The 22,803-nt window shown below is 42.4% G+C and overlaps 1 protein-coding gene across 10 annotated transcripts in view; it reads right to left on the bottom strand.

The window, feature by feature from the left end:
• LOC105010317 (protein tyrosine phosphatase receptor type M) overlaps positions 1-22,803 on the bottom strand; it is a 254,489-nt gene that overhangs the window by 55,162 nt on the left and 176,524 nt on the right. For 6 of the 10 annotated variants that reach the window (XM_029119022.2, XM_029119023.2, XM_029119024.2 and 3 more), the window contains 5 exons: positions 11,377-11,651; positions 9,676-9,753; positions 9,333-9,359; positions 6,513-6,524; positions 3,663-3,868 (listed from right to left, as the gene is read on the bottom strand). In XM_029119022.2, coding sequence (XP_028974855.2) covers positions 3,663-3,868; positions 6,513-6,524; positions 9,333-9,359; positions 9,676-9,753; positions 11,377-11,651 — 598 coding nt within the window. The remainder of the gene's footprint in view (positions 1-3,662; positions 3,869-6,512; positions 6,525-9,332; positions 9,360-9,675; positions 9,754-11,376; positions 11,652-22,803) is intronic. The other 4 variants (XM_029119026.2, XM_029119027.2, XM_029119030.2 and 1 more) reach the window with 2 other exon arrangements.

Below are 22,803 nucleotides of genomic sequence, written 5' to 3'. Positions count from 1 at the left end.
TTCATCCATAATGGATCAGCCCTCAAAGCAGAGAGAGCAATCCCCCCAGAAAAGCCTGGAGCAGGTATGGACGTACAGAGGGAGGTTGCCCAGTAACAGAACAGCCAGACTGATGCAGGTACAGACTTACGGAGGGAGGCTGCCATTTAGCTGTCGCAAGTATGGTCTTATGAAGGGAGGTTGCCCAATAACAGAACGGCCTGTCTGTTCCAGGTAGGGACTTATGAAGGGAGGTTGCCCATTAACAGAACGGCCTGTCTGTTGCAGGTAGGGACTTATGAAGGGAGGTTGCCCATTAACAGAACAGCCTGTCTGTTGCAGGTAGGGACTTATGAAGGGAGTTTGTCAATTAACAGAACAGCCTGTCTGTTGCAGGTAGGGAGTTAGGAGAGGAACGGAGGCTGCATTATTTAACTGTCAGTTTGTTGCTGTGGTGGTATTGGGTGGTACCAGGGGACACAGGAGAGTTAATTACTGACGAATATCTGCTGCACAGAGAAGCACGGCGAGGGAACTAGAGACAGACAGTAGCAGAAGGAGAAGCCAGTTGCGGCGGACCCTGAGATGATATCAGATGAGCCCGGACAGACGACTCTGGTGGTGGTCAAACAGCATCCACAGAGCTGGCCACTGAAGGCCCTGAGAGACAGACAGGATGGCCAGATCTGGGAGGGCTTAAGATCAATTCAGTAATACAGCCTGAGACTCTCAGGGACGGAGGCTGAGACGGAGGTTGGCTGGGAGGTTGCCAGATCCCAATTCAGTAATACAGCCTGAGACTCTCAGGGACGGAGGCTGAGACGGAGGTTGGCTGGGAGGTTGCCAGATCCCAATTCAGTAATACAGCCTGAGACTCTCAGGGACGGAGGCTGACACGGAGGTTGGCTGGGAGGTTGCCAGATCCCAATTCAGTAATACAGACTGAGTCTCTCAGGAACGGAGGCTGAGACGGAGTCTGGCAGGTTGCCAGATCCCAATTCAGTAATACAGACTGAGATTCTCAGGGACGGAGGCTGAGACGGAGACTGGCTGGGAGGTTGCCAGATCCCAATTCAGTAATACATACTGAGAATCTCAGGGACAGAGGCTGAGACAGAGGCTGGCTGGGAGGTTGCCAGATCCCAATTTAGTAATACAGACCTGAGACTCTCAGGGACTGAGGCTGGCTGGGAGGTTGCCAGATTCCAATTTAGTAATACAGCCTGAGATTCTCAGGGACGGAGGCTGAGACAGAGGCTGGCTGGGAGGTTGCCAGATTCCAATTTAGTAATACAGCCTGAGATTCTCAGGGACGGAGGCTGAGACAGAGTCTATTTGGGAGGTTGCCAGATCCCAATTCAGTAATACAGAATGAGACTCAGGGACAGAGGCTGGCTGGGAGGTTGCCAGATCCCAATTCAGTAATACAGACTGAGACTCACAGGGACGGAGGCTGAGACAGAGGCTGGCTGGGAGGTTGCCAGATTCCAATTTAGTAATACAGCCTGAGATTCTCAGGGACGGAGGCTGAGACAGAGTCTATTTGGGAGGTTGCCAGATCCCAATTCAGTAATTCAGAATGAGACTCAGGGACAGAGGCTGGCTGGGAGGTTGCCAGATCCCAATTCAGTAATACAGCCTGAGACTCTCAGGGACGGAGGCTGAGACAGAGGCTGGCTGAGAGGTTGCCAGCTCCCCCTCAGTCTAACGAGGGGAAGTGAGGGGGATTCTCCTCGCAGCGCGGCTCGACAGGGGAGGAGGACGGCTCTTTTGTTTGGGTGTCAGCGTGTGCGGGCTGTGGTGTGACAACAGGCTCCTGGAGGGAAGGAGGCAGTCACTCGCATGGAGCTTTAATGTGACCCGAATGCGCTTACGACCCAACCAAAGGCGGGCTCATCGCACAGTTTTGTTCACTAACTGTTGAGCTATGTCATCCCTGAAGGCCCTCAAATGGCCACAGTTAGGACACTGAGCGGTTTGACATAACACACACACACACACACAGCCAGACAGAAGACATACACATATGCCCCCCAAAGACACACATCCGAACTGTAGCAGGACAAGCGGATGAAGAAGAGGTGTCAGAGTTGAGCAACGGGGACACGAGCTATTCAGCGGTGTACATCTGGGGAACTAAAGACGTTCCATCAGCTGATCCATATTAACTCAGAATGTCCCAAGAAAGGGAGCAATTTTAACTCCAATTCCAAAATGGCAATTTTAATCCACATCCTGAATTTACTCAACCTCTATTGGCCACAGCTGGACATTGGGTGCACACCAGAGAGGTCGAGAAAATGGAAGGGAATGGAGAACATTCCTTCAGAGAGGTAGAGGAAATGGAAGGGAATGGAGAACATTCCTTCAGAGAGGTAGAGGAAATGGAAGGGAATGGAGAACATTCCTTCAGAGAGGTAGAGGAAATGGAAGGGAATCGAGAACATTCCTTCAGAGAGGTAGAGGAATTGGAAGGGAAGACAGATAGAGTTGATGCAGTGAAGTCAGGGTCAAAGGTGATGTGGTGTGTCACTGCATTCAAACACTTCAGGGGGCCGTGGTCTGAATCTATCTTTACTGTCTTTAGGGTCCATCTGAACTGTCTTTAGGTTTTGTCTGTACTGTCTTTAGGGTGAGTCTGTACTGTCTTTAGGGTCTGTCTGTACTGTCTTTAGTGTCCATCTGTACTGTCTTTAGGGTCTATCTGTACTGTCTTTAGGATCTATCTGTAATGTCTTTAGGATCAGTCTGTACTGTCTTTAGGATCAGTCTGTACAGTATTTAGGATCTATCTGTAATGTCTTTAGGATCAGTCTGTACTGTCTTTAGGGTCAGTCTGTACAGTATTTAGGGTGAGTCTGTACTGTCTTTAGGGTATATCTGTAATGTCTTGTTAGGTCAGGTTGCACGGTCTTTAGGGTCAGTTTGTAATTACTTATCTGGTGTCCTATTGGATCTTAGAAAGGCTCTCTCTAATTTATATGGGGTCTTGTTAAATATAAGAAGGATTTAAGCTCTTGGAACACCACTACCTGGCTTCAGCACAACCTGGCTTGATGAAGCTGATGTCCCTGTTCAAAGTTCACCTGCCTTGACAACCCTCCTCTCCCTGTTCAAAGTTCACCTGCCTTGACAACCCTCCTCTTCCTGTCCAAAGTTCACCTGCCTTGACAACTCTCCTCCCCCTGTCCAAAGTTCAACTGTCTAACCTATTCCATGTGTATTTCATGACCTCCAGCTCTTCTGAACAGTTAAATATATTGAATTATTGGAACAATGAGATATACAGCTCCGGAAAGAATTAAGAGACCACTGTACCTTTTTCTTTCCTTTCCAAAAAAGTCTAAAAGGAAGGTTTTGAGTGAGGAACCGAAGGGTTAAAATTATGAGACCACTTCAAATTGAACACTTCTGCTCCTCACTCAAAACTTTCCATTTCAACTTTTTTGGAAAGGAAAGAAAAAGTTGCAGTGGTCCCTTAATTTTTCCCGGAGCTATATATAAAGGGTTTGCAAAAAGACCATAGACACAGTTGGAATGTACTGAAACAAAGCCAAATTGATTCACTGAGGGGGAATGATAATCGGGGTGTATCTCAATTAAAACATTTGAAAGATTCACAATCATTCAAAAGGGTGGTAAAGGTGCACAGTTCAAAGGTCACCATCAAATGTATGCCTGACCTCGTACTCCTCCTTGAAACCGTATCCCTCGGCACACTTCATCTGCGTGATGTGCTGGAGCAGGTCAGCCACTCGGATGGCGGGGTGGAGTTGTCCGGTCTGGTACGGCACATCTACGGCGCCCTCGCGTTTTCTCAAAGAGTGACCATGAGACTGGACCAGACTGCTGGTGTCACTGCAGCTGCTGGCCCCTGGCTGGCTCTCATCTGGACCAACCAACAGGCAAGACAGACAGGCAGAGGGAGAGGGAACAGGTCAGGATGGTGAGGAAATCAAGGCAACTCCGCAAGTCTTGGTGACATAGGACATCTTGGTAGCACCAAGAGTATTGGTATCACCGGGAGCCTAGGTATCACCAGGTGTCTTGGGAACACCAGGAGTACTGGTATCACCAGGAGTCTAGGTAACACCAGGTGTCTTGGGAACAACAAGAGTACTGGTATCACCAGGAGTCTAGGTAACACCAGAAGTATTGGTAACACCAGAAGTATTGGTACCACCAGGAGTCTAGGTAACACCAGGTGTCTTGGTCACACCAGGAGTATTGGTATCACCAGGAGTCTAGGTAACACCAGGAGTATTGGTTTCACCAGGAGTATTGGTATCACCAGGAGTCTAGGTAACACCAGGAGTATTGGTATCACCAGGAGTCTAGGTTGCACCAGGTGTCTAGGTAACACCAGGAGTATTGGTATCACCAGGAGTCTAGGTAACACCAGGAGTATTGGTATCACCAGGTGTCTTGGTAACACCAGGAGTATTGGTATCACCAGGAGTCTAGGTAACACCAGGAGTATTGGTATCACCAGGAGTCTAGGTAACACCAGGAGTTTTGGTATCACCGGATGTCTTGGTAACGCCACAAGTCTTGGAAACACTAGACATGTCAAAATAGTGTGAGTGAAAACATACTGTAGGGCCTGAAGTGTTTCCATGACAAGGAATAACTTGTGGCCCTAAGCATAATGCTTGTTATACAGTTGAATGGTTTAAACAAAAACATAATGGTTGTGACACAATAGGCCAGCTCCAATATCCATACCACCATCTGAAGCAATCTATTGTCTATGATCTCTGTATGATATACATAGTTTGTTTTAAACATTTAGCCTATATTAGCAACTATTTTCCCTTCATTTGCCAATGTATTGTCTATGCATTCTGTCAATGTATTCTGTGGTAACTATGTATTCTGTAGATGTATTCTGACTATGTATTCTGTAGATGTATACTGTGGAAACTATGTATTCTGTAGATGTATTCTGACTATGTATTCTGTAGATGTATACTGTGGTAACTATGTATTCTGTAGATGTATTCTGACTATGTATTCCGTAGATGTATACTGTGGTAACTATGTATTCTGTAGATGTATTCTGACTATGTATTCTGTAGATGTATACTGTGGTAACTATGTATTCTGTAGATGTATTCTGACTATGTATTCTGTAGATGTAATCTGTGGTAACTATGTATTCTGTAGATGTATTCTGACTATGTATTCTGTAGATGTAATCTGTGGTAACTATGTATTCTGTAGATGTATTCTGACTATGTATTCTGTAGATGTAATCTGTGGTAACTATGTATTCTGTAGATGTATTCTGACTATGTATTCTGTAGATGTAATCTGTGGTAACTATGTATTCTGTAGATGTATTCTGACTATGTATTCTGTAGATGTAATCTGTGGTAACTATGTATTCTGTAGATGTATTCTGACTATGTATTCTGTAGATGTAATCTGTGGTAACTATGTATTCTGTAGATGTATTCTGACTATGTATTCTGTAGATGTAATCTGTGGTAACTATGTATTCTGTAGATGTATTCTGTGGTAACTATGTATTCTGTAGAAGTATTGTGTAGATGTATTCTGTGGTAACTATGTATTCTGACTATGTATTGTGTAGATGTATTCTGTGGTAACTATGTATTCTGTAGACGCATTCTGTGGTAACAATGCATTATGTAGATGCATTCTGTGGTAACTATGTATTCTGTAGATGTATTCTATGGTAACTATCTATTCTGTAGATGTATTCTGTGATAACTATGTATTCTGTAGATGTATTCTGTAGAAGTATTGTGTAGATGTATTCTGTGGTAACTATGTACTCTGTATAAGTATTCTGTAGATGTATTCTGTGGTAACTATGTATTCTGTAGATGCATTCTGTGGTAACTATATACTCTAAGCGACGTGCTAGCGTGGATATTGGGGCGGGGCTCAAGATGAGTGGATGTGGTGGAGAGGAGCAGGCTGAGCTCCATCTGGCTCTTGGAGGAACCTGGGCTGGAGACAGGTCTCATCACTATTACTATGTCCAGGGAAGTAGTGCACAAAAAGGTCTGCAAAACAAGTACTTTAAAAGGACAACAGCAGGCTATTTATCTTGACACGACTTGTACTGAGATTGGATTTGTCCTATCGTAGATTCCACCCCGGACCCGACCAGAGGCAGAATGAGGCAGCGATGGGATGATGTTATGTGGGTGTGGTGGACACAGTGCGAGACATTGGCCGAGGCAGGCGGGCGGGCTCAATACAACCAAACCAATCAGAGGAAAGAAAACAGCGACCACCAGGGGAATGAATGACAATGCAGCGATGGCGATGAGGGCACAGGTCATGCTGAGCGTCGTGGTTTCAAGGTGGAGCTAGCATACAGTCTGGGGGGCACGGGGCTGGTGAGGGGCGGGGCTGGTGAAATGCTTGCATGTTCACTTGCCATGCAGATGTCAGAGTCATGACAAAAGAACAACACTAGCCATATTCAGGTAGCAGCTCGATCCCACCAACTCCTGCCCCAAAACAAAACCCAAAACCCAGGGGACCTCCACACTTACCATTAATGGGCACTTATAGCAGATACATGAAACGGTTAGGAGAGAGAGAAAGTGAGATAGTGAGAGAGAGAGGCAAGAAAGAGAAGAGAGTAGAAAAGGGGTAGAGGACAGAGGAGAGAGAAGAAAAGCGAGAAATTAAGAGAGACGAGAGGGAGGAGAGACAAGAGATAGGAGAGAGAAAGAGAGAGACAGGACACAGAAGTGAGAAGAAAAGAGAGGAGACAGAAGAGAGAGAGAGATGAGAGAGTGGAGGAGAGAGAGGGGGAGCAACAATAAAGCATGAGTACAGTTGTAGACTGGTTGTTTCTAGAGTTTACTGTTAGGCAAGACCACATTGTGTCTTTGTTTTTGGAATCAGTAACGCCTGGCCAAAGGATAGCCTGTTCTGGGACTTCGCTTGATGAGTAAATTATGTTTGGGGCATTTCAACAGTGCAAGACAGTCTTAAAAAACAGTAAAAAAAAAACAGATGGATTAAAAGTGGGCAGAATGGAAAATACAACAAAAATAAATAAATATCTATAGTTAATAAAGCCTGCGATGAAATGAACAAGATGACGTGTGTGCTACGTGCTAATCACTCATTAAATCACCATCAACTGCCAGCATGCTAACTCAAACTGTCACAGCTAAAAACAGATAACCTTTTCCTGCCTGCCTCTGTACCAGCTATTGCCAACGGCAAGATACTTCATTACTTCCACAGCTAATGCTAACTGTTGCCACGGTTACCATGACAGGAAATAATAAAGTTGATTTCACGGTAGGATCGGTCTGAAATCTGACTAAATAGTGGGGTTGTTGTTGAAGAAGTGGAAGTAATGTTATGGTAATGATCTGTTAAGGCCTTTTCACACGACTCGCGTACCCGCGTATGCGCGCATATACGCTGCAGATATAATGCATGGGAAAGAATGAAAGGGTTTAGACGGAGTGCTAGCGTCAACACCTCAACCGCGTCAGAGAGCTTAAAATTAGAAAATAACTCTCTTTTCTGGAGTCTCTGCTCAAATGAGCAGATACATAACAAAGGAAATACTCCATTTGTGCTCTACCAAGGAAGGAAATTGCTTGGCGCGCAGTTTCTTCAAGAATCGCCGGTTCATCTCGTGAGTATTTACTGTACAGTACTTCTGGTTGCATATCTTAGTAAGTAAATTTGAGCTATCTTGCGTGCATGCATCAGCTAACTAGATCGCAGTAGCCATTTCAAGTAAAACATACACTACAATAGCTAGGCTGTAGTTGAGCTGTTAAATTATTAACTAGAAAAATATTTTGTTGATATTACACGTGTTAAACGCTAACTAATCATTATAATGTGTATTACAAATAGTAGAACACTCACCCATGATATTTTTGTATTTATTTATAATGTGTTACAATCTGACATAATGATGGGTTATAGAAGTGATGGTATAACTATGTACTAATGTGACATAACGTTGGGTTAGGATGTGATGTATAATGTGTTACAATCTGACATAATAATGGGTTATAGAAGTGGAAATGTTTTGTTTTCACATAGTTATGTAGGATTTCTGTGTAAAATATTAATAAACTTTAACGATCCCTACTTGTGCGTGTGTGTGTGTGTGTCTTTCCCTTTGGCCTCAACTGGTTCATTACAAATACTGCCCCCCATGTTGTTATCATCGTTAGTAATATGTTTTCCCTAAAAGCTACATAATAAAAGAAAAATAGTGCTCTGTTTTTCTAGACCTTACAGTTCAGTGTAGGCCTATACTTTAGGCTGCCCCTCCCCCCATATATTTTTCTCTCTCTCTCCCTCTTTCTAATTAAGGAGAAAAATAAATGGTTTTATTATTCTATTTTATCATGGAAGAGGAGAAACAGTGGAGTGCAGGCCAAGCAACAACAACAACACAATCACCAAGTAGGTCATCAGCTAGCTACCAGAACAGTCAGCCAACGGCAGGCAGCCAGCCAGGCAGCTAGCCAGGCAGACAGTGGAGACATGAAATAGAATAACAGAAGACTGTAGCAGCGTGCTGAGGTTGGACAGTCAAGGGTGTCACGAGGAATGGCGGGGTCTAGATATTAAACACATCATCATTAGATTTATTTTGGACCTATAGTGAATGCACACCTGCAAAACCTTAGGGACTGTCCATCTTATTTGGCTGCATGGTAGATCCCTCTCTGTTCATAGTGACTTTAACCGAGGGATCAGTGTGATGGTAGCAAGCAGCGGCCGAGGCGATAGGAGCGAGCTGCCACACCTCCTGGTCTCCCTACACTCCCCCGCATCAAGTAAACATGTGTCAACATGCATGTGTCCACGCACCTTACACAGGTGACATCTCACACACCTGACATCTCACACTTCACACAGGTGACATCAAACAGCTCACACGGGTGATATCTCACACCTCACACAGGTGACATCAAACAGCTCACACGGGTGATATCTCACACCTCACACAGGTGACATCACACACCCAGCAGGGGGAACGTCACACACTGGATGGCACACGCAATGCACATGGAATGGAGCGGAGCCAGCCTCAGAATGGGGGATGAGGAGGAGAAGACAGTGAAAAAGAGGTGTGAGAAAATGAAGAGGACGATGAGAAGGAGGAAGCAGCAGGCAGGTAAGGCGGTGAGGAAGCCGTCTTCATTAACAAAGCTGACCGAACCAAAATGGGACACAGTCTAAACACTGCATGTATGTAGCAAATATATAAACACAGTTTATTTTTCAAAGGCTTCATTACTGTCTAGGCAGGTTGAAACATAAATTCTATAATAAACTAAGAGCAGAAAATGGGTGTGGTGATAAAAGAAGATTTGTCTCACCTAGGATAGCAGTTGGCACAAAAGGATCTGTTCAAGCCCCCAACATCAAGTTCAGCAGTTGGAGGGAGAGAGTGAGGATGAGGAGGACATTATTAAACACAACCAGATAAAAACAGATAAACCAAACAGAAAAAGGAAAAAAAGAACACATTTCATCATAATAATAACCACGCATAGCTGAATTTCAAATAAATTATGTGTAGGATACTCAAAATGTTATTATGAACCAGACATGTTCTGAACAGGAGTAACCTCCACAAACACTATCACCTTTAGCCTTGTACTTCTACAAGACTACAGCAATGAAGGGAAGAGACCAGGCAAAATGAAAGGAGAGTTTTACCTGGATAATATGACTTGGCCAGTGTTGTATTCAGAGTATTAGACTTATTCAGAGTAAAGGAGGAGGGGGATGTAGCTGCTGAAGATACAAACAAATAATAATCAACATTATACATACTGTTAACACAACATAGAAAATATAACAGCATAATAACAAATAGTTATGTACTATATTAACATTAAATTAAAATCTAACCCTAAAATATTTCAATAATAGGATCACTCTTCAATGATCACACAACAACAATCCTAAGAAAGCGGATTTTAGTTTTTGACACATTTGGAAAGGTCTTAGCCTACTGTGACATTTCAGACCAAACCATGACACACAAGGCCAGGGGGGTGATTTAAACAGAGGAGCGTAAACGTCACATTAGATTATCAGAGGGGCTTTGTTATGAAGTGTCAAAGTTTTACAATGGGATGAATGGAAAATCTTAAACAGTCAAACTGAAATGAATAGTTGCAGTGATACATTGGGGCAATTGTGAAATTGAAACTTTCCCAACCAAAATATTCACATTTAATTATTAACAGGGTATAACTTTTTTTATACAGATGTAATGTTTAAATATGTATACAGTAAGTAAACAGACCATAAATGTATCAAAGTGTTTCTGTTATGCTGTGAGTGCTAATATAATATATATTTCAGCCAGTTTATGACTGGATTGACTACAATGACGAAATGTTTGAACGCGATGCTGGCAAACCAGCAGGCAATTCAAATTAATACATTAAAAAATACAGAAAATGATTCCAAAATTGTGTAGCTTGCTAGTAAGCCAGCTAACAAACACAAAACAGATTTGTAATTTTTTTGGAAAAAAACAAATATTGTTTGACAGAATGTGATTGCAGCACTGGCAAACCATGGCTAAACAATTATACCTGATAAGAAGCTAAATGTTCATTCTTGTGTTGTGATTTATAATGACTGTTCATATGCAGGATTCAGGCTAATAACCCCCATAGACAGATAATTGAGGTGAATGGAAATTTGGGACAAGAACAGTAGATAATATGAGGACCACTTGGTAAGATCTCACACAGCACAGACAGTCAGTTAAGGTCAAAGCTTAAGTCTCCGTGTGGAACATAATTTTCCACAGACGTGAAGAAGACAACACGGAGAGGGGGGCGGGGCTGTATAATCCTGAGTCCGATTATTCCGGGTCATGAGCATGGTGTGAGTCCTACCCCAGACAGATCAGTTAGCCAGACACTAAGGAGATGTAGGGTGTCTGGGTGATTGTAACGTGGAAAGACCTAGCGTTACATTAGATTAGTACAGGGCTGAAGAGAAGACCTAACACTACATTAGATTAGTACGGGGCTGAAGAGAAGACCTAACATTACATTAGATTAGTACAGGGCTAGGGAGAAGTCCTAAAATTACATTACCACAGGGCTAAACAGAAGACCAAACATTACATTAGATTAGCATGGGGCTAGAAAGAAAACCTAACATTACATTATATTAGCACGGGGCTAGAGAGAAGACCTAACATTACATTATATTAGCACAGGGCTAGAGAGAAGACCTAACATTCCATTAGATTAGTATGGGGCTAGGGAGCTGCCACAGACTGAGGGGATAGAACTTTATCATCCACACATTTTGACAGCACATCAAAGCATCCTGTCCGAACTGAAGTCGAGGACAAAAAGCAAATGCGGTACTTTTGCCAGGACAACATACTTCTTCCGTTCAGCGTGAGGGCACACTCGCTGCGCCCGTTCAGCGTGAGGGCACACTCGCTGCGCCCGTTCAGCGTGAGGGCACACTCGCTGCGCCCGTTCAGCGTGAGGGCACACTCGCTGCGCCCGTTCAGGGTGTGACTGTGTGTATCCATGAAGGACAAGGCCTCGTCACAGTTAGTCCCCTGCTCCGTATAACTCTTATCCATGGAGTTCACCATCACAGTCATCTCCTGACGAGTGCTCAACGTCTCCTTGCGCTTCTTGGCCAGCTTTCTGTGAGGAATGAAAAGACATCCAAGAACACATGAGGCATACATCTATAGTTACATTCCTGACCAGTACTGATCTGAGTCTCCTCATATGTCTACTGACAAAACAACCTGAGAACCACCCAAAACAACCCGAGAACCACCCAAAACAACCCGAGAACCACCCAAAACAACCCAAAACAACCCCAAACCAACACAATCTGACCAGGTGTTTATTGGTAACTTTGACCTGGAATCAGATTAAGGTAAGACACTGGGTGGACGATCCACTTATAAGTTTCCAGTTCCTTTGAGTTATTCATTTCTATTCATATAATATATTACGACTTATACCTTCTATCCAAAACACATGCATATGTTTTAAGTGGGTGTTTGAACCCACTTCCTGTATATGTTCTACCATCTAAACTAAAGGACATGATGCCTCCCATCCCACTTAGAGTCTCTTCAAATCTTTAAGGCCACCAGTCACATTCCAGTCAAATGTAAATTCATTTTGTCTCCTGTCCCTGTGTACATCAGTGGGGACTGATGTTGGTCAACTAGTCAGTAAGTGAAGAAGGCATTACAATCTTGTCTGGTTGAGAATTATACTTTTTTTTTACAGATCCTACCTTTACAGATCCACTTGATTCAGGAACAAACCACTCTACTTTGTGCACATTTATTTTATTTTACATAATTTATACCTAAATCAGCATTACAGACTTCACTACAGAAATATAACCTTAATGAAGATCAGCATGACAGTCTTACCTACAGAAATATAACCTTAATGAAGATCAGCAAGACAGTCTTACCTATAGAAATATAACCTTAATGAAGATCAGCATGACAGTCTTACCTATAGAAATATAACCTTAATGAAGATCAGCATGACAGTCTTACCTATAGAAAACAGTGTTTCCCACTTATAATCAGAGCGCCACTCAGCCACTGCAAAACTGAAAAAACTATATTTATACAAAATACTATTGTTTTAACCAAGCTGAGCGTAGTTTAACACCGTACACAGTTTACTATCGTACAAGCATCAGAGCAGTGCACGAACGTCCTGCACCCAACGTTCAGAGTATCAAATCCAAACACACCATATTTTCCACCACTCACTGTATATACAAGGGATAATGTTTGTGGAAAAACTGTTCTGTGCCGAAGTGAATGTATTCTACGAATTACTCGGGAGAGTCTGTAATGTTAAAAATATTATGTGAAATCATGGTGCACTGTGTGCTACATGCAGCAAACCTATATTTTCTACCCCTCTTTAATCCCCATTGCAACACACAGTAACAACCTGTACATGGAATTCATATTGCCTTATTAGCTAGTAGCTAGTTGCTTTTATTAAGAGTCTGGGAGGCGATTCTTGAACAGTTTTAGAAAATGGTTAATTGAGAGGGAGGACTTAGGCTATTATTATGGAATGATTTTAAGAAAGTATTGTGAAATAATTGAAAAAAAATAAAGATGACAAGCAAGAGAGACTGGTATACTGGGAGGACGTTTTTGCACTACATTGAAAAATGTTTTGTATCATGTAACGCATCAAGACTTTTTGATTTGATGCCGACATGCAAAACAATTCCCCCCACCGAAATAGAACAAAAACCTAGATCAGCTACAGCGTCTTCCTATAGTTCTTTACCCTAAATGATAAAGTAATTACATCATTAATAGACTATGTAGCAGCCTTTAGGGTGTTGTAACGCATTATAGTTACATGGTTTCACATAAAACAAACACATGCACACACGCTATACATTCACACAAACAATTGCAACTCTGTTGTTCCATAGATACATTGAAAAGAGCACTATCAGAAGAGAGAGAAAACTAACTGCTCTCTCTCATAAACCTTCAACAATACTGTATCGACATGGCTATTCAAGTCCTCATTCTACAACACAATGCGTCTCATGGCCAAATTAAGGCCTTGAACAATGTACCACTGTATGGAACTGGAGTTAACAAAAACATGCTCATTTCACTCTGGCAATTCGTCACTCTGACCTTTAACGACCCATATGCTCTCTCTAAAACCCTCCACACATAGGTTTGTTATGTGTTTCTCTCTTTATTCTCTTTCTGGCTGTTTCTCGGCATCTCTCTCTAGAACTAATTTAAAACTGCTTGGGAGAGGGAATGCACATTACACTGCTGTTGGTAATTACTATAGTTACCAGATTTGTTCAATGTTCAGTATTTCAGGTAAGTTATTTCTAGGTCAGGTTAGTAGTTCAGGTTATAAATACTGGTTCAGGTTAACAGTTATTATTGTAACAACTGGTTCGTGTTAGTAGTTCAGGTTATAACTACTGGTTCAGGTTAGTAGTTCAGGTTATAAATACTGGTTCAGGTTAGTAGTTCAGGTTATAAATACTGGTTCAGGTTAACAGTTATTATTGTAACAACTGGTTCGTGTTAGTAGTTCAGGTTATAACTACTGGTTCAGGTTAGTAGTTCAGGTTATAACTACTGGTTCAGGTTAGTAGTTCAGGTTATAACTACTGGTTCAGGTTAGTAGTTCAGGTTATAACTACTGGTTCAGGTTAGGAGTTCAGGTTATAACTACTGGTTCAGTTTAGCAGTTACTGTTTTAATTACTGGTTCAGGTTAGTAGTTCAGGTTATAACTACTGGTTCAGCTTAGTAGTTCAGGTTATAACTACTGGTTCAGGTTAGTAGTTCAGGTTATAACTACTGGTTCAGGTTAGTAGTTCAGGTTATAACTACTGGTTCAGTTTAGCAGTTACTGCTTTAATTACTGGTTCAGGTTAGTAGTTACTGTTTTAATTACTGGTTCAGGTTAGTAGTTACTGTTTTAATTACTGGTTCAGGTTAGTAGTTACTATTTTATCTACTGGTTCAGGGATTTATTTCACTACTCCAGTCCTGTAAAATGTGTCCTACATATGTAGGGCTCCTTTTTGCTAGAAGACTTTAGGTCACCCTACAGCTAGTGTACCATGAAGGGAGCAGGGGGCACATTGGGAGTGAGCCTGGCAGCCTCTCTCCCGGACACACTGTCAGGGCTAATGACACTCTCCTGCAGCTTTGTCTTCTATCGCTTCTTTGTTTATTCAATTTAGCCATATGGCCCCACACCCCCACTGGGTTCCAACAGGCCCCCACTATTCCCACAACACACACGCATACATACACACACATACACAACAGGCACACACTGTCCCCACAACACAACACACCGAAATACACAACGGGCACACACTGTCCCCACAACACAACACACCGAAATACACAACGGGCACACACTGTCCCCACAACACAACACACAGAAATACACAACGGGCACACACTGTCCCCACAACACAACACACCAGAAATACACAACGGGCACACACTGTCCCCACAACACAACACACAGAAATACACAACGGGCACACACTGTCCCCACAACACAACACACAGAAATACAACGGGCACACACTGTCCCCACAACACAACACACAGAAATACACAACGGGCACACACTGTCCCCACAACACAACACACAGAAATACACAACGGGCACACACTGTCCCCACAACACAACACACAGAAATACACAACGGGCACACACTGTCCCCACAACACAACACACAGAAATACACAACAGGCACACACTGTCCCCACAACACAACACACCGAAATACACAACGGGCACACACTGTCCCCACAACACACAGACATACACAAAAGGCCCACACTGTCCTCACAAACACACACATACGCACACACAAACAACAGGCCCACACTGTCGTCACAACACACCCACACACACACACAACAGGCCCACACTATCCGTGCAACACATACACACACAACAGGCCCACACTGTCCTTACAACACACACATACACACACATACAGTACACAACAGGCCCACACTGTCCTTACAGCACACACACACACACACACACACACACACACACACACACACATACAAAACAGGCCCACACTGTCCTCACAAAACACACATACAAACACACCCCATGCACGGCAGGCCCCCTCTGTCCTTACAACACACACACATGCACACCATGGCCACCACTGCCCGGGAGCTGTCATTTAGCTCAGAGGGCCTGATGAGAGACAACCTAAGGCGACGTGAGGCTCATAGTTGAAATGACGCTTCCCTTCCTGGATGCTGAGAGACAAAGTGATGTAACTTCCATCAGCTGGGATGGTACTGGTTGCCTCTCTGTCTCTGCCTCAACTCAATTTAAATGACATTATTGGCATGGGAACGGGTTTACACTGCAAAAACAAGTGTAACATTTTCATAAAATACAAATGATAGATGGCAAAAGTGGATAAATAAAATAAATTTTACTTAAAGGTTACACACATACTGTAACTTCCAAAATTATTAAGGCATTTGAAATGTTATAATATTAACTATGCATAGAGATGCAACAGTGTTAAAATAATATTATTATGATATGATTATTGTTATAATGTGAATGTCAAGGGGTAATGAATAAATATCTACTGTATATAAAAGTTTAAATGTTGTTTGTGCTTCATTGGTTGACTATTTGTTATGGCAACTGGTAAAACATTTTTTTTTCCTGTGTTTGGAAATTGGGGTAACTCACCAAAAAGACACTGCAGCTCAAAAAGCTCCTGGGCTTTTTGTTGATATTTTTCCATCTCCCACAGAATAATTACTGACAATTGTGCTAATTCAGCTCTTCATATATTATTTGGGTTGTATGATGTACTTGGTGTTTGTACCATGATAGCAATTCTTGGTTGATTCTATAACTAATTTATTGAAGGGTTCTATGACTAATTTGTGTCACTGAGATTCACTGTGAAGTTGCATTGCTGTCTGAGACCCGGCCCTTAGGGAAGAAATCAATGTGTCAGCGCCTTTCTTTTTGTACATTGACTTCATGGCTTTCCGTTAATTGCACAGCTGGCCCTCGTGCTGAGTTAAATTACTAGCGAAGGGCAAAGTGAATGTTTCTTTTTGTTTGTCAATCAGGTTTGTCCTGCTGTATTTTGGAGAAAAATACCTACCACTGGCAATCTACAAAGTTGTGGTTGCACCCTGAAATTCAGCCCAAGAGCTAAACAAAAGACATTTACAGAAGTCTCTATGAACCCCAGAGAAACATCAAGGAATCTACAGACCTCTCTTCCTACAATCAATGTCACAGTGCATGACTTAAAAACGCAGACAAACACAACCTTGTATGGGAGATCAGGAAAGATGCGTTTGACACTCCTGGATAAAGACCAAAACTACTAGAACAATGTGATGTGGACACATTAGTCAATATTAACATTGTTTGGGTGCAATGGCCAAGTTCAGTGAAACTTAAACTGCCTTTGAACAGAGGAGACTCATACCAACTGTGAAGCATGGAGGCGGTGGCATCATGGGTTGGGGCTGTTTTGCTGCTTCAGGGTCTGGCCAGATATTGCAATAAGACAATGAAAACACACATGGACAGCAAAAAAAGTTATGTAGGATTATGGAATGGAATGTCAAAGTCCAGATCTCCATCCTATTGAAATGCAGTGGAGGGATGTAAAGTTGTCCATGCATGCAACATAGCCCTCGAATATGACAGAGTTGAAGCAGTACTACAAAGATGAGAGGGGGGAAATTATTGTCTGTCAATGCAAGATACTTTAGACCTGTCAAAAGCAAGGGCTACATGAAGTCAAGCGTGAAACGCCAGCAACTGAAGGTAGGATTGTACTTTGCATTTCTGTTAATTTAACGTAATCACTGCAAATATAATATCTGTGTGTCATTTGATAAATAAGGTCACCTGTACCTGGTGTTGTACTGACTTTTTCACATGACTGTCTTTTACTCTCCCTCTGTGTCTCTCTTGTGGTCTGTTCGGCTTTCTGTTGATCTTCAAAATGCCATTCCTCTCCCATTATTTGGGGAACACACATAGTCTCATTGTTTTGTATGAGGACAGTAAGAAGAGAGGCATATCCACGCTTCTGGCTAGCACTATGAGAAAAAGATCATATTAAATTTAGGAAAGCTGCAACTTTATCAACCTTTTCTTTCTCTAGGGTTTGAGTATATTCAACCCTGTTTCCAAAAAAGTTGGGACCCTGAGTTAAATGTAAATAAAAATAGAATGCAATGATGTGCATATCATTCATCCCCGTATTTAACTGAAAATAGTACAAAGACAGCATGTTGAACCAGAGAAATGTTGTTGTTTTAGGAAAAATACATGCCACTTTGAATTTGATGCCAGAATGGGACAGGGGCATGATTACCACTGCGTTGCATCACCTCTTCATTTAAGGTGGACAGAGGCAAAATGGAATACTGTCCTGTGGTCTGACAAATCAATTTTTGGGAATCACGGACGCCGCTTCCTCTGGACTAAAGAGGAGAAGGACCATCCAGCTTGTTATTAGCACACAGTTCAAAAGCCAGCAATGATGGTATGGGGGTGCATTAGTGCACATGGCATGGGCGACTTGCACATCTGTGAAGGCACCATTAATACGGAACAATATATACAGGTTTTGTAGCAACATATGCTGCCATCCAGACAACATCTTTTTCAGGGAAGGCCTTGCTTATTTCAGCAAGACAATCCCAAACCACATTCTGCTTGATTTACAACATCATAGCCTGGTGTAAAAGAGTGTGGGTCCTAAAGTGGCCTGCCTGCAGTTCAGACCTGTCATCCACTGACAACATTTGGTGCATTATGAAATGAAATGTATGACAAAGGAGACCCCGATCTGTTGAGCAGCTGAAATCCCATATCAAGCAAGAAGTGGAAAACATTTCACTTTCAAAACTACAGCAATTGGTCTCCTCAGTTTCCAAACTATTACAGAGTATTGTTAAATGAGCTTGGGCCCAGAGAAGGCGGCAGGATTTCTAGATCTTGTTTAAATACGGTTTCTTCTTTGCATGGCAGAGTTTTAACTTGCATTTGTGGTTGCAGCGGTGTACTGTGTTCACAGTATTTCTGACCCCATGCAGTGGTTTCCACTACAGAATCATTTTTAATGCAGTGCTGCCTGAGGGCCTGAAGATCACTGCCATCCAATATTTGTTTTCGGCCTTGTCCCTTCTGTTCAGAGATTTCTCTGAATTATCAGAATCTTTTAATGATATTATGTACCGTAAATGATGAGATCCCCAAACTCTGCAATTTTCCGTTGAGAAACGTTATTCTTAAATTTTTGCACTATTTGCCAGTACAGTCTTAAACAGAGTGGTGAACCCCTCCCCATCTTTACTTCTGACAGACCCATCCTCTCTGGAATGATCTTTTTATACCCAATCATGTTACTGACCTGTTGCCAATTAACCTAATTAGTTGTGAGATGTTCCACCAGGTTTTCTTTTAGCAGTACACAACTTCTCCAGTCTTTTGTTGCACCTGTGGCTGTCCCATCTTTCACCTGAACAAAGCACTCATCACAGAAAACAAAACTGAGAATCCATTTAACCCTCTAAGAATAACTCTGAAAATCACTGTGCTCTTTGATGAATAGAGCTGCTATAGAATAACAACGGCAGAGCTCACTGCTATGTAATGGAAAATGTTATGGTATATTAGTAGGCGGCTGGCCTACAAACGTTGATTACATCAGAAAAGGGCATGGTTAGCACAGCTGTTGTGTAGGACATGCTAAGCTGATCCTGCAGGGAAATTTGCTATGCTATTGATATGCTCTCAGCTTCCGGAGGCTTCAGGGGCAGCCAGCAGGCACTGTCCCCGTTCCCACACTGGGGCTGAAACCGCCACACTCAGACTTGGCTAGATGTAAAACTGGACCCAAAATAAACGTTTCAGGAAACATATTTTGTTTTGGAACAGTGGAAGCACCGTTCAATACACGATTCGACCTTGGAAACTTTTCTGAATGTTGTGATTGCATGTTGAAGCCAAACTGGTTTCCGAGCCATCTCATGAGTATTAACAGGTTATCAGACAGATCAATGCTGACGGTTATGTCTGATAACTATCTGAAAGAAGACAAGGTGGGTGTTATATAAAGATTGATGGTGATGCCATTCTCCTCTCATTTGTAAGAGGACAGTCATGATAGATGGCTTTATAATGGAGAGAGCAGGATGAGCTCTATGTGTGTGTGTGTGTGTGTGTGTTTATATGTGTTTATGTGCGTGTGTGCTGAACTTGAGCAATGAGCAAATGAAATCCTCTGAATGTTACTGTAGGTGAAGAGCGAAGCTTGGGCCCAACTAGTCCCCTATTTCCATACACTGCGATTCCTGACAGGCCCTGGTCTAAAGTAGGGCCATTATAGGCAATAGGAAGGCATTTGGCCCTCAAAACAAGGCCCCACCGTCCCAGGATAATGAGGCTATTTTCCCACCAGGGTCTCTGCACACAGCGGCTGGATGAATGCGGTTCTGTCAACACGTGTCTCAAGGAGGCACCGTATGACAATTCTTGGCCGATATCAATAGCCAGCGTTCAGAAAACACAGTGCGCCAAACGCCAATGTCTTCTGTGCCTTTGCATTGGTCTGCGTTTCCTCCAGATAGTGTAGTTTAGTGTTGGAGTCTGGCTGGCGCGGCGAGGGCGGGGCCTGTTGGCTGTCCATCGGAGAAACTCTGCATGGTGTTTTCAGGTGCCATATTAATATGGGTGTGTTAAATGGATTCGCAGACCTGAATCCTTTTGAGGTTTCAGTGGAACACAAGCTACAAATGGCGATTCTGCTGTCCGGTTCTGTCCCTTTGAAATCGGTTCGCACAGCCAATGTATTTGATTGACCGAGCAGGAAATGTAGCCAGCTTTGCACTTTTTTTCTTTATCAAGTTACAGTTTTTGTACATCATCGACTTGAGCAGATTGGATGCTTATTGTGTATCTGTGTTTGTATATGTGTGTATGTGTTTATATATGTGTATATATACACACACACATACACATCCTGCTGCTGGTGACACACACACTCACATACACACACACACACATACACATCCTGCTGCTGGTGACACACACACTCACATACACACACACACACATCCTGCTGCTGGTGACACACACACACACACACACACATCCTGCTGCTGGTGACACACACACACACACATACACATTCTGCTGCTGGTGACACACACACATACACATTCTGCTGCTGGTGACACACACACACACTCACATACACACACACATACACAACCTGCTGCTGGAGACACACACACACACAGACACATCCTGCTACTGGTGACACACATACACACAAATACACATCCTGCTGCTGGTGACATGGGGAGAGACATTTTCATTATTGTGTGTGCGTTCGTGTGTGTGCATGTGTGTGTGTGTGAAAAATCTAAACCTAACTTCCAATTTATTACAGCAACACAATACAAAAATTATTAAGTTCATAACACAATCAAAATAACCTTGAAACTGTTCATTTCTAAGATGTCCATATCTACTGAAAAAAATGCCCCATGAGGTACTTGAGAGAAGCCTGGGACTGCGGTAATTCAGCCTCCACTATATAACTTTATAAAACAAAGGTCTGGGTACACGGTCATATAACCTTCACTATATAACCTAATAAAACAAAGGTCTGGTCCATGGTGAGTGAGCATATCCAACTATTTAGAATAAAAGCCTGGGTCCCCGGGCCAATTAACCTCGACTACAATTTTATAGAACAAAAGGCCAATTTGCTACAATTACATAGAAACCATGTTATTATTATGAACTGACTACTGTAATTGGCTCTGGATAAAATAATCTGCTAAATCACTGAGATATACATTTTATTTCTGTTATGTTATTGTAACATTATGGTATTTTCATTGAAATGTTATTATTCTATTGTTATGTTAAGGCCTGGTTATGTTTATGTTATCGGTATGTAAATGAAATTGCATCGTTGCATTGTTATTTTAATGTTATTAATAGATAATTCAATGTTTTCCGTTATGCTATTGTACTGTGATTATTGTGACATTGTGATGATACTGTTGTGTTAATTTTTACGGTTATGAAAATTAAGTGTATTGCATAAATATATTTTTACAGCACATTCATTGTTATGTTGTTGCAATGTGATTATTATTGGAAGGTTGTTGAATTTAGTTTGCATCCTTATTGTGTTGATATGAAACAGATGCACATTGTGAAATTCAAAGTGTGTTAATATGTGCAGTAACCAAGAAGGTGGCTGAACTCCTTTGTTTTGGACCAGTGGATACCGTTCAGTAACAAGTGTAAACCTGAACACACTTACATACGCTGTATGTGTGTGTGACATCAAGGTCTGGCATCTGGCTTAACGCAACCGGTGTTGATAATGGTTTGTTGGCTAAACTGCGGCTGAGCGTGTTGTCCTTGTGCTGTACAGAGCTTCATCTGCTCAGTGACCAGAAGAGCTGGTCCAGAGTGCCATGGCCAAACCAGGGACGCGACTCAGCTCCTCGCCATAATCAGCTACCGTTGTTACAATAGTCAATGGCTTCTTACTGTATGTTCAACCTTCACCATATTGAGAATAGATGTCCCCAAGGATTTCGATTCATTTCAGGCTGATTCATTTCACTCTGTGTATTGACTAAACTGAAAACAGGATTGAATCCTGTATGTTCATAAAAGTTTTTTCCTTCAAAATATTGTATATTATTTATGATGCCAAGGATCCATGATATTGTGATATACTGGAGGCCATTCTCTATAGAATACATACTTTTTGGCCTTTCATTAAATTATCTTATAATACAGACAGAACACAATACAGTGTTTTTGGTTTCTCCTCTCCACTCCTATTCTCTCCTCTCATCTATAATTCTCTACTCTCCCATTCTCTGCTATTCGCTCCTATTCTCTTCACTCCTCTCTACTCCTCTCCCCTCCCCTCTCCTCTCCTATTTTCTCCTCTCCCCTCATCCCATCTCCTATTCTCCTCCCCTCTCCTTTCCTTATCAGTATTCAGAGACAGACAGAGCAACCACTGTACACTGACTTGTACCAATTAAAATGATTGTCGCTCAACGTCCAGGCAGACTCAACGTCCAGGTAGACTCAACGTTCAGGCAGACTCAACGTCCAGGCAGACTCAACGTTCAGGCAGACTCAACGTTCAGGCAGACTCAACGTTCAGGCAGACTCAATGTTTAGGCAGACACAACGTTCAGACAGGCTCAACATCCAGGCTGGCT

Source organism: Esox lucius, chromosome 3 (genome assembly GCF_011004845.1).
Source record: "Esox lucius isolate fEsoLuc1 chromosome 3, fEsoLuc1.pri, whole genome shotgun sequence".
Taxonomy (NCBI): Eukaryota; Metazoa; Chordata; class Actinopteri; order Esociformes; family Esocidae; genus Esox; species Esox lucius.
The sequence above is the reverse complement of the archived record's forward strand: the minus strand, read 5'-3'. Positions and strand labels throughout refer to the sequence as shown.